The following is an 18,070-nucleotide window of genomic DNA, read 5'->3' on the forward strand; positions in this document are numbered from 1 at the left end:
CTTCCCGGACCGGGGCACGAACCCGTGTCCCCTGCATCGGCAGGCGGACTCTCAACCACCGCGCCACCAGGGAAGCCCCTCTGTTGATTTTTTAAAAACACTCAGAGAAAGTGAATGGATGCAATATTGTGAACTGCATTTCTACCTATACATCAATAACTTTTGTATTAATGTATTAAGCTTACAGCAGAGTACGTGGCTTAGAGCAAATGCAGCATTCAAAATTCATTTCTCTTTCACTTCAGTTTGCTGAGGGGTAATAAGTCACAGAATGGGAGACTTTAAATTGGAAGATGCTTTGAAGGTCTTCCAATTCAACGTTTCTTTCATGATAGAAAACCTCTTAACCCTTCAGATGACAGTTAAAAAGCCCATTCTACTTTTGGAAAGTCCTAATTATTAGAAAGTACTTTCTAATACTGAGCCCATTTCTTTAACAAGCTCTAATGTTTTTTGAAATGATAGAAAAAGCTACATACAATACTCTTCAAAATTTATGCCCTACCCAGAAGAGTTATTTGGTAGAAAATCTAAAATCCTGTTACCTGAGAAATGGTAGCAAAAAACAAGACAACTTAGCCTGGAAAATAGAAGACTTTGAGGAAAGGAGGGGGTGAGAGAGTAGAAAAAACATGATGATGATCCTGGTTTAAAAGTAGTACATTTTAACAAGTTATATTATTCAGGGACTTCCCTGGAGGTCTAGTGGTTAAGATCCCACACTTCCACTGCAGGGGGTGCAGGTTTGATCCATGGTGGGGGAACTAAGATCCCACACACCATGCAATGTGGCCAAAAAAAAAAAAGTTATATTATCCAGAAATGAAATGGGCTACTTGGTAAGACAGGGATTATCCAACACTGAATGTTCAAACACAGGATAAGGACTGCCTGTCAAAAATATTTAAAAGAAGTTATACCTGATGACCTCTAGGATTCCCTTCTGTCTCTAGATTGTATGTATCACTGCCATTCAGCCAAAAGAGGTGATGGCAGACCATTTTTTCCTAACTCATATTTGTATGGGCTTTAAAAACAACTGAGATAGAAGGATACTGGGAGTTGTTAAAAACCCCAGTAAATGATATCTCTCATTATACCAGGGGCAACATTTATCTTCATGGCACTTTATTATTACCTCAATTTTCGTTTTCAAAATGCCATCTAATTACTCGAACTCTCAGCATTCAAAAATATGTTAATATGGTACCTAGAGAATCTTCTGCAAGAAAAGGGTCATCAATTAAGCATTATTTCCAAATGGCCCAGAGAGGTGTCTTTACAATGCTATCACTGGGTAAAGATTAAATAATTTGTTCAATATCACAAAACTGGAGAAGGTTGGAACCAGCACTCTGCCAACTTCTCGCTCTCCATCCATGTGAAAACCCTGTAATACTTATTTGAATTCCCTGATAATTTCAATGATAAAAATAATTGAGTCTATTTTACACACAGAGAAGCAAAATAATATAATAAGAAATCTGTGCCCTATGTGTTATCACACAGTTGCCCTCTGTGTATATCTGTTGTAAGAACTTAATTATTAAATAAGAGATGGATTTGTGGCTTTCTGAAAAAAAGATGAATTTCTTTTTGGCTTAAGAGAATATGTAAAAGGAGAAACTCAGTTACCAGGGCAGGAGTCAGAGACTGTTAGCAACAAGGAAAAGGTTTTGAGTTCAGTATAAACTGAAGTCCAGAAGAGCTGAGATTTCAACTGTGCAGAGAGGCTCAGTCTCAGTTTGGATTTTAGGTAGTAGTTGAAAAAGGGCACAGAACAGAACACTAAGGTAGTCAGAGGAGCCAGGAAAAGAACAGAAGTATACCTACACTCTGCTGTGCAAACCTCACAGGTGCTGAGTCCGTAAGCCCTGGCTGGACTAAAAGCAGGGGAGGGGACCTGGACATTCCTAGAAGCAACGACAAAAGACTACGAATAGACGTGATGGGCAGTTATACAGACGTATTTAGATTGCAGAATCTCAGTGCTTGTCTTCTAAGGCAGATAAATCTACTAAATGTTCATGAATTAGAAATGCCAGACAACTGTAGACTCAAATTCCAATTACAGATGGTGAATGTTAGAAAGGAAAGGGGCTTTACTATAGAAAGAGCATGTGTTTTACAAACAAGCACTTACTCTTACCAGCAAGAATTTCCAGAGAGTTGTACCCTAGGATTCTATCCCACAAAAGCAAGAGTTGATCTGTAGCTAAGTATCCAGAGAAAGCTCGAACCATCCATTTAAATGATATGCGAAGTCTGTAAGCAAAGAAAAAAAAGAAATTTTACCAGTGGAATTTTTTTCTCATCAAAAAGCAATATCAGAAGAACTCAACCAGTTCCATTATTAGGTAACTCCTTTGTGGGTCTGAAAAATCACATGGGCATTTAAAACTCAAGCACTCTACATATATACAATGGAATACTACTCAGTCATAAAAAAGAATGAAATAATGCCATTTGCAGCAACATGGATGGACCTAGTGATTATCATACTAAGTGAAGGAAGTCAGAAAGAGAAAGACAAATACCACATGAAATCACTTATATGTGGAATCTAAAATATGACACAAATGAACTTATCTATGAAACAGAAACAGGCTCACAGACATAGAAAACAGACTTGTGGTTGCCAAGGGGGAGGGGGGAGGGATAGATGGGGAGTTTGGGATTAGCAGATGCAAACTATTATGGTACTGAATGGATAAACAACAAGGTCCTACTGTTGTAGGTCCTACTGTTCCTACAGGGAACTATATTCAATATCCTGTGATAAACCATAATGGAAAGAATATGAAAAAGAATGCATATATATGTATAACTGAAACACTGCTGTGACTAACACAACATTGTAAATCAACTATACTTCAATAAAATAAATTTTAAAAAACTCAAATACTCTATTAAAAGCTGTAAAAAGTGCAATGGTGAGAAACCATGAGTCCTCAAATTAGTGGTCTCAAAAGCATTAAGAGAAAGAATTATATTCCTGGGTCCTACTTTATGTTAGAGTTCATTCTTTAGAAAACTCACTTCTACATTCTGTTTTTCAGGGTGTGTACTAATTAGCTATCAATGAGGTGATCTTATAGTCTTAACAGTTCCAGCCAAGCCAAGAACATTTGAATTTTTATTCAAGATACTTGAAAGAGCTTGATAGCTGCATATTTTTCCAATTCAATAAATCATATTCCTACATTTCACTCAAATGGCTACAAAGGATGAAAAAAGACAAAGAAAACTAGTTTTAAAGCTATAGGGGGACTTCCATGGTGGCACAGTGGATAAGAATCCGCCTGCCAATGCAGGGGACACAGGTTTGATCCCTGGTCTGGGAAGATCCCACATGCCATGGAGCAGCTAAGCCCATGCCTCAAACCACTGAGACTGCGCTTTAGAGCCTGCGAGCCACAACTATTGAGCCCATGCACCTAGAGCCGGTGCTCTGCAACAAGAGAAGCCACCGCAAGGAGAAGCCCAAGCACCACAATGAAGAGTAGCTCCTGCTCACGACAACTAGAGAAAGCCTGTGCACAGCAACAAAGACCCAACGCTGCTAAAAATAAAATTAAATCTTAAAAAAAAGAAAAAGCTATAAGGGACCTTAGAAATAGATCTCTGATTTGAAACCCTTAGTTTTATAGAGGAGGTCATCAGAACTCTGAAAAATCAACCAGAAAATTCAATTAAATTCTATTTTGCAAAAAAAAGTCCTAAGAAGTATGAGATCCTACTGTTTCATAAATAGGTTATGTTACAATACAATTTATCTCTAGAATCAGGAAACAAACTCTTTGGCTTTGGTGCCTGAAGAGATTAAATAGTCTCTCAATTTCTGTACTGTCTATTGGCAATTAAACATCACTTGACTGTCCCTGAGAGGTTCTAGTCAAATTCTTTGTTAAAATTGTTATACAGATAAATATCTGTACTTTTTCTTAAAAGAGAAAATGGGATTGAGAGATTGCCTTTGTTGGTGTCATATTAATTTTCTTAAGACTGAAAAAGGGCCCCCAAGTTTCAGAAATTCCTCAATACTAGATAACTATTGTTCTAATATAACAAAGTACATGTAGGCAGTAGTACTGATAAATCAAGATTTTTGGTTGGTTTTAGAATATCTGTTTATAGATGCCAAAGAAACTTTTAGCCATCAATTATTTTAAATTTAAATAATTCACTAACTTTTAAGTCTAAATTATTAACTTCAACTAGTTTCATTTTACTGGATCTCTCAGTCTTATTAGAACAACAGCACCACACATCATGCCTTCTGCTCCCTAGTATACAGCACAGATTCAATTTCTTAGAAATAAAGTTTATTGAGGGATAATTTATGTATAGTAGAATTTGCCCTTATTAATGCACAATTCTGAGTTTTGTTAAGAACCAAATGGAAATTTTAGAACTGATAAATACGAAAACAACAAAAACAATAACAACAACAAAACAACACTCACTGGGTGGATCCAATAGCAAAATGGAAATAACCATTGAGAGAGCCAGTGAATTTAAATATAAATCAATAGAAGTGTCCAATCTGAACTAGAGAGTAAAAAGGATTGAAAACAAAATGAACAGAGCTTCAGGAAGCTGTGACATAAGAATAAAAGTTTTAATATTTGTGTCCCAGAAGAAAAGGATAATGAGTGTGGTGCAGAAAAAAATCTTTGAAGAAATAATGGTTGAAAACTTCCTAAATTTGGCAAAAGAAATAAGCCTCAAATTCAAGATGTTAAGCAAACCCTAAACAGGATAAATCCAAGAAATCCAGGTCCAGATACATCATAATCAAACTGCTAAGATCTAAAGACAAAGATCTTGACAGCAGCCACAGAAAAACAATAATTGATATTATTTCTTCCTGATGTGTTTTGTAGAATTTGCCCATGAAACCCTCCAGGCCTGGAGTTTATTTGAAAGTAGAAGGTGATAAATTAAAGATGTATATTGTAAATCCTAGGACACTGTTATAGACTGAATGCTTGTGTCCGCACTCCCACACCCAAATTCATATATTGAAATTACCCCCCAATGTGATGGTATTAGGAAAGAGGTGTGTGGCCTTTGGAAGTTAATTAGCATTAGATAAAGTTATAAAGGTAGGTCCTCATGTTTGGGATTAGTGCCTTCATAAGAGTCATGTGAGAGCTTCTTTTTCCTCTCTGCTCTCCATCATGTGAGGATACAATGAGAAGCAGTCTGCAACTTAGAAGAAGGTCCTCTCTGGAACTCAACCATGGTAGCAACCTGATCTTAGACTTCCAGTCTCCAAAACCGTGAGAAATAAATTTCTGTTGTTTATAAGCCATACAGTTTACGGTAATTTGTTATAGCAGACTGAACTAAGACAGACACTTATCAAAAAATATTTTTAGAAAGGTATAAATAATAATCCAATACTGGAGATAAAGTGGAGTAAAAAATTATTCAATTCAAAAGTAGTCAGGAGGGGAACTTCCCTGGTGGTCCAGTGGTAAAGAATCCACCTTACAATGCAGGGGACACAGGTTTGATCCCTGGTCAAGGAACTAAGATCCCACATGCTGTGGGGCAATTAAGTCCACATGCTACAACTACTGAGCTCATGCGCCTCAACTAGAGCCCGCGTGCCACAAACTACAGAGCCCACATGCTCTGGAACCTGCACGCCACAACTACAGAGCCCACCTGCCCTGGAGCCTGTGTGCCACAACTAGAGAAGAGAAAACCCGCACGCCACGACTAGAGAGAAGCCCGCATACTGCAACGAAAGATCCTGTATGCCTGACGAAGACCCCGTGTGCCGCAACTAAGACCCAATGCAACCAAAAATAAAGAAAATAAATAAATAAATAATAAATGAATTAAAAACAAACAAACAAACAAACAAAAGTAGGCAGGAGGGACTTCCTTGGTGGTCCAGTAGTTGAGAATCTGCCTTTCAATGCAGGGGACGTGGGTTTGATCCCTGGTCAGGGAACTAAGATCCCACATGCCGCAGGGCAACTAAATCCCCGCACCACAACTAGAGAGAAGCCTGCATGCTGCAATGAAAGATCCCGTGTGCCACAACTAAGACCCGATGAGGCCAAAAATAAATAAATAAATATTAAAAAAAAAAAAGTAGGCAGGAAAAGAGGAAAAAAAGAATAAAGAGCACATGGGACAAACAAAAAAATGTCTATCAAGATAGTAAATAATATCAATTGATATTATTATTTTTTTTTTTTGTGGTACGTGGGCCTCTCACTGTTGTGGCCTCTCCCATTGCAGAGCACAGGCTCCGGACGCGCAGGCCCAGCGGCCATGGCTCACGGGCCCAGCTGCTCCGCGGCATGTGGGATCCTCCCAGACCGGGGCGCGAACCCGGTTCCCCTGCATCGGCAGGCGGACGCGCAACCACTGCGCCACCAGGGAAGCCCAATTGATATTATTTTAATCCAATAATATCAATTACATTAAATGTAAATGGAATAAACACACCAATTAAAAGAGAAACTGCCACACTGAAAGACCCAAATATAATTTTGACAAGAAAGCCACCTGAAAAGTAAAGACATTGATATTCAATACATTAAAAGTAAAAAGATAGAAAAGAATACAGTATACAAATTGTAATAAAAAGAAAGCTGGAATGGCTATATCAGGCATAGTAGATTTATTGCTAGGAAAAGACATTACATAATGATAAAAAGATCAATTCTCCTAAAAACAGAGTCAAATACATGAAGTAAAAATATATATAGCAATGCAGAAATAAAAAGACAAATTCACAATTATAATTGGAGTCTCTAACACTTCTTTCTCAATAATCAATAGAAAAAGTAGACAGAAAATTAACAAGTGTATAGAAGTCTTGAACATTATCAACAAACTTGACTTGATTACCACTTACAGAACATTCTGCTCAACACTAGCAGCATACGAATTCTTTTCAAGTGTACATGGAAGATTCAACAAGATAGATCATATTCTGGGTCATAAAACAAACTGCAACACATTTAAAAGAACTATAATCTTATGAAGCACATTGTCTAACTGTAACAGAATTACAATAGAAATCAATAACAGAAAGATATAATATCTTTCCAAATATTTAGAAATTAAACAATGCAGTTTTATATAAACTATGGTCAAAGAGGAAGTCACAAGAGAAATTAAGAAACATTTTGAATTGAATGAAAGTGAAAACATAACACATCAAAATTTGTTGAGTGGAGGTAAAGCAGTGCCTTGAGGGCAATTTATAACATTATTGCTTATATTAGAAAAGAAGAAATGTCTCAAATTAATTATCTAAATTTCACCTTAAACAAGTAGAAAGACAAGACCAAAACAAAACTAAAGCAAGCATACAGAAGGAAATAACAAATAAAAGAGCATAACTCAATGAAGCTGAAAATAGAAAAACAAAACCAATGAAACCAAAAACTGATTCTTTCAAAGAAGAATAAAATTAATAAACCTCTGGCCAGAATAATCAAGAAAGAGACACAAGATACAAATATCAATCTCAGGAATGAGAGCGGTAATGTCACTCTGATTCTATAGATATTAAAAGGCTAATTAAGAATTATTATGGAATATTATGAATAATTTGTCCATAAATATGATAACTTAGATAAAATGCATTAAGTATTCAAGAAGAAGGAGATATCCTGAAGAGTCCTATATCTAGTAAAAAAATTAAATTCTAAATTAGAAACCTTCCAATAGCATTAGTTTTAATTCATGAAAGCCTTTTAATAATTGATTTCTAGCCTGATAATTAAATATTTATATTTTCTCTTGCATCAGAATTTTAATGTTTATAATAATTCACTAAAATAAATTTGTTCCTTTAAATGATTAAAGTGTATAAATAGACTAGAAAAAAATCAGGATTTTAGTTTCTAGCAATAAACTAAATGTCTTCACTCTAGTAAGGAAAAGCATAGTTATATTCAAACATTCATTTCACAGTAGTAAAATAAAGGTCAGTTTACCACAAGAAAAAATGACTTGTATGTAATATAAAATATTTCTGCCATATTCTTGTTTTATAATATTATTATTATTATTTTTTTTTTTTGCTGTACGCGGGCCTCTCACTGTTGTGGCCTCTCCCTTTGCGGAGCACAGGCTCCGGACGCGCAGGCCCAGCGGCCATGGCTCACGGGCCCAGCCGCTCCGCGGCATGTGGGATCTTCCCAGACCGGGGCGCGAACCCGGTTCCCCTGCATCGGCAGGCGGACGCGCAACCACTGCGCCACCAGGGAAGCCCCTATAATATTATTAATAAAATCCTGTTTTTTAATGTCTACAAAAGAAAGAGTGTCACCTAGGTGTTATCAATGGATGATATGAGGTATTGTTTTATAAATGGCATTTCTAAGATCTAAAATGTCTGAAATTCGATGGTGATTTTAGAATGGAGATATATATGTATATATATATATACATATATATATACATATATATATACATATATACACATACACATATTAAATCTTTAAACAACTCCATGAGGTAGGAATTCTCTTGATTTTAAAGATGAATAAATTAAATTATCTTGATTTAATGAAAGAAATTGAGGCTTAGGTAAATTAAATAACTTTATCAGGATTATATAGTTTAGTAGAGATAGAATTTGAATCTGGGTCTGTCTCTTAAACCCACCCACCCACCCACTCATCCATCCATCCATCCATCAGCTACAGATTCTATTTCCCATTAACTACTTTTGTGGTCTCAAAGAGTTAGTGCTCCTTTCAAATATGCCCTTATATAGGAGAAAATGGTTACACAGAAAGGAAGACAGTAACAAAACACTGATAAATCATTTGGAAATTTCTGTTGCCTTAAGACACTGTTAATTAAAAAAGAGAAAAGAGAACCGATAATAATGAGGTCCACAGGTACCCTACATATTCACTGATAACTCATACTGAGATAAATGAACAAAAATTCAAGCTTTTGGAAGAAAAAATCACAGTGTACAACCATTGGTAAATAATCGATCTAGATTCCTTTAACGAAAGCCAGCAAACTTTAACCTTTCTGTCTTTCATAAGTTGTTTTCTGATAAATTTGGCCTAAACTGACTTAATTTTAGTATTATCACATTTCTCACGTAGTATTTGTTTCCACAAATTTTTGCCTCAGTTTGGCCAACACCTTTCATTATGAATAGAAATTAGTTCTTTTGGTGATTCTTGTACCAAGCACAAAAATCCAAGCAAATAAGAATTTATTAGGATTTTGGTAAGTCTCCCAAGAATTTCTGGCACAATGTCAAGTTATAATTTACTACTTGATAATTACTGTTTTATTGGGGAAACTGTTAGTTTAATGTCTCTTAAAAATTAATGTATCTTTGATGATGAAAAAGAGCCTTCTGATATCAATTTATTCTTCAATTAGTAGAGAAAAATACTCACGGTTGAGCCCCAATTTCTCGTAGATGATAAAAGAGTTGGGGGAGATAAGTTTGAAGAAGAGTTTCAAACAGCAGACAGAGTGACACAATACCCTGGATACAATAATAAATCACAAGAGAAATGTATAATTTAGTATTTAAAAATGAACTCTGTCATTAAATTATTCAAATGGAAATGAGAAAAAGATTATCAATATAAATATTTTTTCCTTTTTAACAACGATAGGCTCCCCACGTAACCTGGCATGTAGTAATGTTAGGAATTCAAGGAAAACGTCATTTTACAGAAAAACCTGCTACTCTGTAAGTCATATAGTATCACGTAGGCCCAGCAAAATTAGTTTTTTCTGGATGCATTCCAGTTTCCAGGTATTTCTCTGGTGCTATAGCCACACCCTTCACTTTCTCCTCCATATGTCCCTTCCCTTCCAGCTGTCTCATCCATCAGGGAAAATATTTCCTGCTTTTTTTAACTCTTTCATTGAAATCCATCCCCAGGGAAAGACTGTTTGAAATTTGCATCAGGAAGTTATCAAACAAGAATGTTTGATTACTTAGTATAAGGTTAACTTTTTTAAAAACTGAAATCCACTTTTTTAAAAGGGCATTATCTGTAGAGTACAAAGTAGATGGTTTTTCAAGTGCATTTATTACTTGACAACTCTGAATAAAGTCTTTCTTGCAGCTCAGCATTCCTCAGAGTTGATCTTTGTAAGGAAGTTCTAATCCTCTTTTTGAATTTCTAAAGAAATAAGGCTGTCATGGTTCCAAATAGTTAAGTCTGGCTGCAAGCCAGAAAAGGAGATGACTGCCTGTAAGTCTTTATTTCACTGAATAAAGAAAGGGCAGAGGCAGGGCTGTCCCAATCAATCAGCTGAAAAAGGACACCTTAGGGTCAGCAGGGATATAGAGAAGGCATATCCAGAGTTGCTCAGTGGCAAGCTTCAGCGGTCTGCACAGGGAAAACATCACGGGTATCTACTGGGCAGCCAGTTAAAAACATTTTATTGAAACTCTGAAGCGTAAAATGGTACAGAATATGCGAGTAAGAAATCTGAGGCTAAGGATGAGTTATAAGAAAAAAGAATTATTAATATATTTTTGGTTATTCTAGATGAAATATTCATGCAATATAGGCATTAAATCAAGTTGTCTCAGAGAGAAGAAACCCAAGATAATTGGTGGTACTTCATTTGTTCATCTGTGACATCCTGGATTTCTGTTATTTGCCTGCTTTCACTAGCAATGTATGAGAGCAACGCTGGAGACAGAGGAAGGTGGAATAGGAATACACAGGAATGGCGGGGGGGTGGGGAGGATAATGAACTGCTAGTTAGTTGAGTAGCAGTGACAGTCTCCTCTTTTGGGAAACTTGGTAGCCCTGACACATTCCAATTTTTAATGTTTTTTCTGGAGAGTCAGTCAAGTTACCCACAAGCAGACCAAAGCAGGCTCAAAGACAGAAAAAGTATAACTGAAATAAAATAAACACTGCTTTTACTCAGGCTAAGGAGGGTGGGGGTAGGGGAAGGAAGATATGATAAAGGACTGGACAAAATAAAACAGATACAAATACTCAACTCCCAGTATGCTTCTCTTTGAATTTCATGTTAAGGCCAAGGAGCCATCTACTGAATAAACACAAAGGAGATATCTAGTTTGATAACTGATAATTAGCCACAATGAAAAATAAGGGACAAATAAATGTTTATTTTTCATTAACAAAGAAAAGATGGTGATGATGATGATAAACATAACGACAACAATAAAAACAGCAGCCATCTATTTACTGAACATCTGCCATGAGCCAAGTACTACCCAGGTGCTTTGTACACTGCTCTACAGCACCACAGAAACTCATTATTAACTCTGAAATGAGTTTCAGAGATGAGGAAACCAGCATTCAAAGAAGTTAGCCAACTTTGTCAAAGAAAACAATACAGACATTGCTATGTTTTTTCTTTCAACATATAAAAGATAATTTAAATGCAATTGATAAAAGGCTTTTTCCTCTCTAATTATTACTAAAACTATTTAAATATCAATTTCTTCTTCTCTTTCATTTATTCTATAGAAAAGTGTTACTTGACCTTACAAATTAACATTTGTTTTTCTTAAGGAAAGAAAAAACAGATTAGAGTCTGGTTTGATCCTTTTTTTTTTTTTATGAACTTACAGAAGGATGAGAAGAGATGGAATGAAGTCTGAAGAAAAAACGCACATACATCTCACGGAATATCTGATACAGTTTGGAAGGTTCATGGTACAGAAAACAAAGTGGTGCAACTGAAAGAACAAAAAAATTAATTAATAATATTGCTGAACTACTAAAATTTAAAAAATAAGTTCACAAAATATGAAAGAATAAATATTTTCTAGTAAGAATATTCATTCATAGACAAGTTTAGAATTACATATATATTTTTTTTTCATGTTGAAAAGGGAATATATGCACATGTAAAAAACTGAGTCATTAAAATTTAAAAAGAAGGGAGTAGGGCTTCCCTGGTGGCTCAGTGGTTGAGAGTCCACCTGCTGATACAGGGGACATGGGTTCGTGCCCCGGTCCGGGAAGATCCCACATGCCGCGGAGTGGCTGGGCCCATGAGCCGTGGCCGCTGAGCCTGTGCATACGGAGCCTGTGCTCCGCAATGGGAGAGGCCACGACAGTGAGAGGCCCGTGTACCGCAAAAAAAAAAAAAAAAAAGAAAAAAAAGAAGGGAGTAAATTATAAAATATTATAATCTCAACAGTAGAATAAGAATGACACAATGGAACTATATAGGGATATTGAAAATTCAAAGTAACTTTTAAAAACTACATAAAGTCAAGTCTCTCTTTTTTTCAATTGAAATAATAAGAAAGTGACCATCAGGCAATTCATTTTTACTCTGTCCCACAAAGGATCTTTTGAAATTTTTAATTTTTGAAGTCAGGTAAGTAAAATATAAGATGATTTACGACTAGCTTTTAGAACAATGGTCTTCAACTAACTGAATTTGAAAATTAAAATTTTGATTAACAGTTTAGTCTATTGGTCTATATTGGCATATCTCAATATGTATCTAGACAGTTTTCATAGGCTTAAAATAAAACAACTCTAAGAATTTATTTCTCTAATAAATTTGAATTAAGTTTTCTTTTGTACCCAGTTCATGGCAATTAAGCACAGGTGAGTCAACTCAACCAGACAGCCCATAGCTGACTGTCAGAAAGTCAGATTTTAAAATCAGATGCTGACCTGACAGTCTGATTATTCTGCACTTGCGCACGTGGTCATGCTTTTCATCTTTTCAAGACTCAAGAATTTTAGGCAGCATAAATACACTTATAATGCAGATATATAAAACTGCATTACTTAAATATTAATTTTAATAAAAGTGACTTACTTATTGGATAATTTCATCTATGATATAGATCAGACAGGTAAGAAGGTCTTGGGCTCTATAATGTCAGTGATGCCCTGAGGGCAGTAGGCATTAAGTAAGCAGGGAAACCAATGAGCCAACTCAGCTCACTTCCTTTTGACAATGTGAAAGGAAAAAATGATAAAAAATTTTAAATTCTGACAAAACAAAAATCGATTATCTGGGATAAATGGCAGTGCACAGTATTACTGATGAATAAATTATCAAAAACTAGCATTGCAACTGAGAAATTTCACTTTTCTGAAGGGCAAAAGAGAGACAAATCAATTTTAGGGTGGTAAATATCTAAATACATCAAAAAAAACCCTCCTTTTATAAATATGTATAGGAAAAGACCTCTATGTTTTATATATATATATATGTTTAAAAACTAACAGCCATGTCCTTTCACTTCAAAACTAATTTTAAAAAATTATTTTATTATCAAAATAAATTCCTACTTATTTAAATAAGCCCCAACTGAGGTATTCTATATATTTAAAAAGAATAACTCACATTCTAATTGCAACAACCTAAGAAAAAGCAATGTGGCACAAATACATGGTATTATTACAAATTCAAAATTAAGGTTTGGAATTCTTTACTTTTTGTGATGATGCATATTTTCCCCTCCAACTTCTTAAGTTATTGATATTTAAAAACTTGTAATTTGAATCTAAAGATTTTAAAGATTCAGTAATCATTAATGATCATTTCCAGTGAAGAAATGAAAGAGAATTTTAAAATCAGCACTTTTCTATAAAGATATATAATATAGAAAATGTTATAATCAGTTATTATTCAAGATGCCACAATTGTTTTTGTTGAATTCCCTCATATAGCTGTGAAATGGAAACGTTTTAGTCCATTACATATAATATGTAAAAAATCTTCTACATGACTTTATTTTCCATTTTAAGCATCTTTCCCTATTTGGTTCTTCCATAAAAATGAATTAGCTCATCATCTTTTTAACCAATTAAATACTGCACTATAGGAATTTATTTAAGAAATCATAATCTACTACACCTACAATAAAAAACTTCATTAATCTACATATGTGGGAAAGGAGAAGGCCAGTTTAAATTAGAGAAAAGTTTTGAATAAATTTTTAAAAGAGTTAAGTATTATAATTTTAAAGAAATACAGTAACTAAAACTAAAATGTCCTAGTACTACGTAGAGTTCCTGGGGATAAGTTGCGATTATGCCAGTATACTGGTTCTAAATAAGTGGTCACTGCTCTAAAGTATTTGTGGATGCTTAACATATTTTTCTAAAATAGTATAAACTGTATATCAAACATTTTGCATCACCTATTTCCTTAGCGAACGTTTCCCCCTTGGGTGTATAAACTTTAACCTATTAAAACAACCAGAAATGTGAATAGGCAGGATTCAAAGATGTATTTTGTACCCTGATAGTTGTTAGAAGATTTAAATTTTCCTGACATTATTAACTGTTCTCCAAATCGCTCAAGTACACCTTTTAAAAACTAATTACTTGAAAGATGCTTGCAGTTGGAATTATTAAAATAAAAGAATAAAAGGGCTAACATTTTTTATTATTAAAGGTAAAAATTTATATTCTTAACCTTTTTAGGTTTTCTATTTTAAATTCCTCACATATTTATAAAAGAGAAATATGCTGGAACCTCACTATAACATTATGTGTTACATTATGAAATTTTGGTTGCTCAAGAGAATAAAGCCAAGGGCAGCATAATGCAAAATTCCTAGGCACTTTGAATCCTTTTCATTGTATGCTGGTTTTAAAAGTTTTATATTATGTCATTCACGATGACTGTTTGATGCTGAACACTTGAGGGGTTTTTTACAAAGAAAAGTGTTAATTTATTGCTGATTCTTTTTACAAAAGTAAACATTAATGTATATTTTTGTTTAGTCTAAAGGTTGGGGAGTAGGAATAGTTGGGACAACAATCTTCGACAAGCTCATATGTAATGCATGAAAATTTAAAAATTAGGTGGCACTTAAGGCATAGAGCATTCTTCCTCTTGCTAATCTTTTTTACACTTCCTGCATTCCTCATTCAATGATACATGAGGCCACAAAGGTGCTCAGGGCTCTCAAACCTGCACATGCATTTGTCACGTGTGCCTCAGGATGACTGGATGCTTCAATGTAATTGTTGCTGTGCACACCAGCCAGTCTGGAGAAATCATGAACTCACACTCACTGTTGTCCCTCCCTTTGCATTCTTTCTGACCTATTATTTTTTTTAAAGACTTATGAGAATTAGTTTAGGAATTTAAGCAATCTCATTTTACATTAGAACTAAATATCAATGTGTAGCTCTAATTTCCATTGAATTAGAAAATGGTAAACAACAGAACCATTTTCCTGGTATGTTCAATTCTAATTTGACAAGCAATCACCATCTGAGCAATTATGATGACCCTTTATTTGAAAAAATTTTTAATTGGACATATAAACAGATATCAAATCCAATGTTTAAAAATGTTCACAATAACATTGTTAAGTGTGTGGCTGATGTAATATAAAGTGTGATTTTCATGTTTAATTTTCTAAAGTGTATTAAAAACTGAATATTTTAAAGCCCAACTTACCATACATTGAAAATCCATGAAAAGGGATTACACCTAAAAAAATAAAAAAGTATTTCGTTTCAATTAGTATACCCACTGAATTATTAGGCAAACTTTAGAGGATTAAAGCCAAAAATAGTGAGGTTTCCTATTTTTGCTTCAACTTTCTTCATGCATGTCAGAAAGACTTAGTGATGGGTCACCAACAAAACGATAGGCTTTTTAATACCTTTAGAAAAGCAATCTAGAGGTTTTCAATATATAACCAGTTAACTTTCTATTGATAAAGTTGAAAATTAAGACTGTGAATACGTGTTACAAAAAACAGAACAAGGCAGATCACAGAACTAAGTTTAAGAACTAACTATAACGGTCTCAGAAAGTCAATAGATTAAGTCCTTCTTGAAGCAACTTCATCTTGTATATTGGAGTCCAATCTGTTAAAAAATAAGTGAGCATTTCAAGGCACCTCTTGTATAGATGCATTCCCTTATAAACTTACCACAAATTACATCACAGGATGTGGTTTAGAAAAAATATTGGCAGGAATATGGTACAAATTCAGTGTAATCTTTGGCAAGAATTATATACAAGTTAAGTGCACATCCATTTAAAAGAAAATACTTGAAGCCTAACTTGGTATGCTAAACATCTTGTCACACTCTAAGTGAAAAATTAGAACTTGTACAGCTTAGGTTCAAAATGGAAGTTCTGTAATATATACACCACCATATATCTAACACATTACTAAATCAGGTTGCAAACACAAAAGAAAGAAGAGAAGTTTACTTTTTTGAAAAATAGCACAGAAATGCTTCATTCATCTGACATGTTCAGAGGCAAAAACTTAGCGTTGGCAGAGCCTTCAGAGGTCACCTAGGGTAAGTTCTAACAAGTGGTAGTTCAGTCTCAGTCTAAAACATCCAGCAATAGGGGGCACATCCATTCGCAATGCAACCAATTACAATTTTGAACAGGTTTAATTTGGGGGGGAGTTATTTTTCATACGGAGTGAGACTCTGGTTCCTTGTAATTCCCACTTATGTTTCCTAGTTCTGACCACAAGGGTCATATGGAACACACCTAACTTATCTTCTATGAAAACTTTCAGAAATACTGGAGGACACTGTTCTCTCCCCCGTCCCCATCCCCATCACCATCAGGTTGGGTTTTTTGTTTTGTTTTGTTTTTTGGTTTTTTTTTTTTTTTTTGCTCTGAGACTTTATGAGTTTCTTAAACGGTTCCTCGGATGAAGTGGTCCTGAATACCTTCTCTATTCTATTCTCCTCTGGACAAGCTGTAGTTTATGACAGTCCTTAAAGTGAGGTGATGAAAGCCTCTAAGCATTTTTCCTCCCTACACACCCCACAGCTAAAGCACAGTGCACTTGTGCAGTTGTTTCTGACCTAAGTAAAGGACTGTATTCTTATCTCTATTATATGTCCTCTTTGGTGAACCATTCCAATTTGAGATAATCCTGGATTCTCATCCTGTTATCTAATGTATTCCCTCTTCTTCCTGGGTCCACATTGCTGGAAAGTTTGATAAATGCACTATCTATGTCCTCATCTAGAGCATTATAAAAATGTTGAACAAGACAGAGTGAGGACAGGACTTGTCACTAGAGACCTCCTTCCATACTGATAGTAATTCATTGATCAGCACCCTATTTTGGTGAGTTAAGAACACAGACCAGATGTCAGACAGACTTGGTTGGGTTCATCTAGCTCTGCTGTTTAAGAACTTTGTGTGCCTTTAGGTAAGTTCCTTAATTCCCCTAACCTTCAGTTTCCTCATCTCATAAATCAGAGACAATGCTAGAACTACATAAATGATTAAATGAGATAATGACTGTAGCTCAGCCATTAATAAATAAAAAGTTTAGACTCAATAAAAGTTAATTATTGATATTATTATTCACAAATTAGCTCATATTTCTTTGATGATTCTAGAAGTAATTTTATCAAAAAAAGTATGAGGAAAATCCAAGATTATTCTGAACTAGTACGCCAGGTCAACCACCTTTAGAATTTTGTGCTGCATTACTCTTAAACTTCACAAGCTGTAATTCTCAGGATCTACCTTTTCCCATTTTTCCCTAGTCTTCTAGAACACACCACAGATTCGTGTTGTCCAACTGTGTCTGAATTCTGTGTTGTTCAGAATTTTCCCTGTTTATCTCTGTTTGATTAGCCACCCTGTTCTTTCAGAACCTTCCTGCTCTTCAAGTGCTTCACACTCAATGCAGAACTCACCTCCCCCCTCTCTAGGAGGCTGATGCCACTGACATAAATTCTCACTTGTCTGTTCTTTACCTCAAATGTTCTTCACACATTTCATCTGTTTTCTCACTTCCCTTTAGGGAGGTCTTCGGAGGAAGATGCTTTTTCTTTTTTCTTTTTCAGAGCTACCATCTTCACCTGTGTTCTTAATCCTGTTTCCTTCACTTTCTCTCACAGAAGCTATGGTCAGATCTGTGGCTTGTCTATGTTTGGCCTGTGAGCTAAGAATGGATTTTACATTTTTGAAAGATTATTTTAAAAAACAACAGGGCTTCCCTGGTGGCGCAGTGGTTGAGAGTCCGCCTGCCGATGTGGGGGACACAGGTTCGTGCCCCGGTCCGGGAAGATCCCACATGCCACGGAGCGGCTAGGCCCGTGAGCCATGGCCGCTGAGCCTGCGCGTCCGG

General features: G+C 35.2%; 1 protein-coding gene across 4 annotated transcripts in view; it reads right to left on the reverse strand.

Annotated features, from left to right (window-relative positions):
* Positions 1 to 18,070, reverse strand: part of TBC1D19 (TBC1 domain family member 19) — a 166,912-nt gene that overhangs the window by 5,730 nt on the left and 143,112 nt on the right. For all 4 annotated transcript variants that reach the window (XM_007125144.3, XM_007125146.4, XM_028492081.2 and 1 more), the window contains 4 exons: positions 15,403 to 15,435; positions 11,583 to 11,692; positions 9,408 to 9,499; positions 2,150 to 2,265 (listed from right to left, as the gene is read on the reverse strand). In XM_007125144.3, coding sequence (XP_007125206.1) covers positions 2,150 to 2,265; positions 9,408 to 9,499; positions 11,583 to 11,692; positions 15,403 to 15,435 — 351 coding nt within the window. The remainder of the gene's footprint in view (positions 1 to 2,149; positions 2,266 to 9,407; positions 9,500 to 11,582; positions 11,693 to 15,402; positions 15,436 to 18,070) is intronic.

Source organism: Physeter macrocephalus, chromosome 7 (genome assembly GCF_002837175.3).
Source record: "Physeter macrocephalus isolate SW-GA chromosome 7, ASM283717v5, whole genome shotgun sequence".
Taxonomy (NCBI): domain Eukaryota; kingdom Metazoa; phylum Chordata; class Mammalia; order Artiodactyla; family Physeteridae; genus Physeter; species Physeter macrocephalus.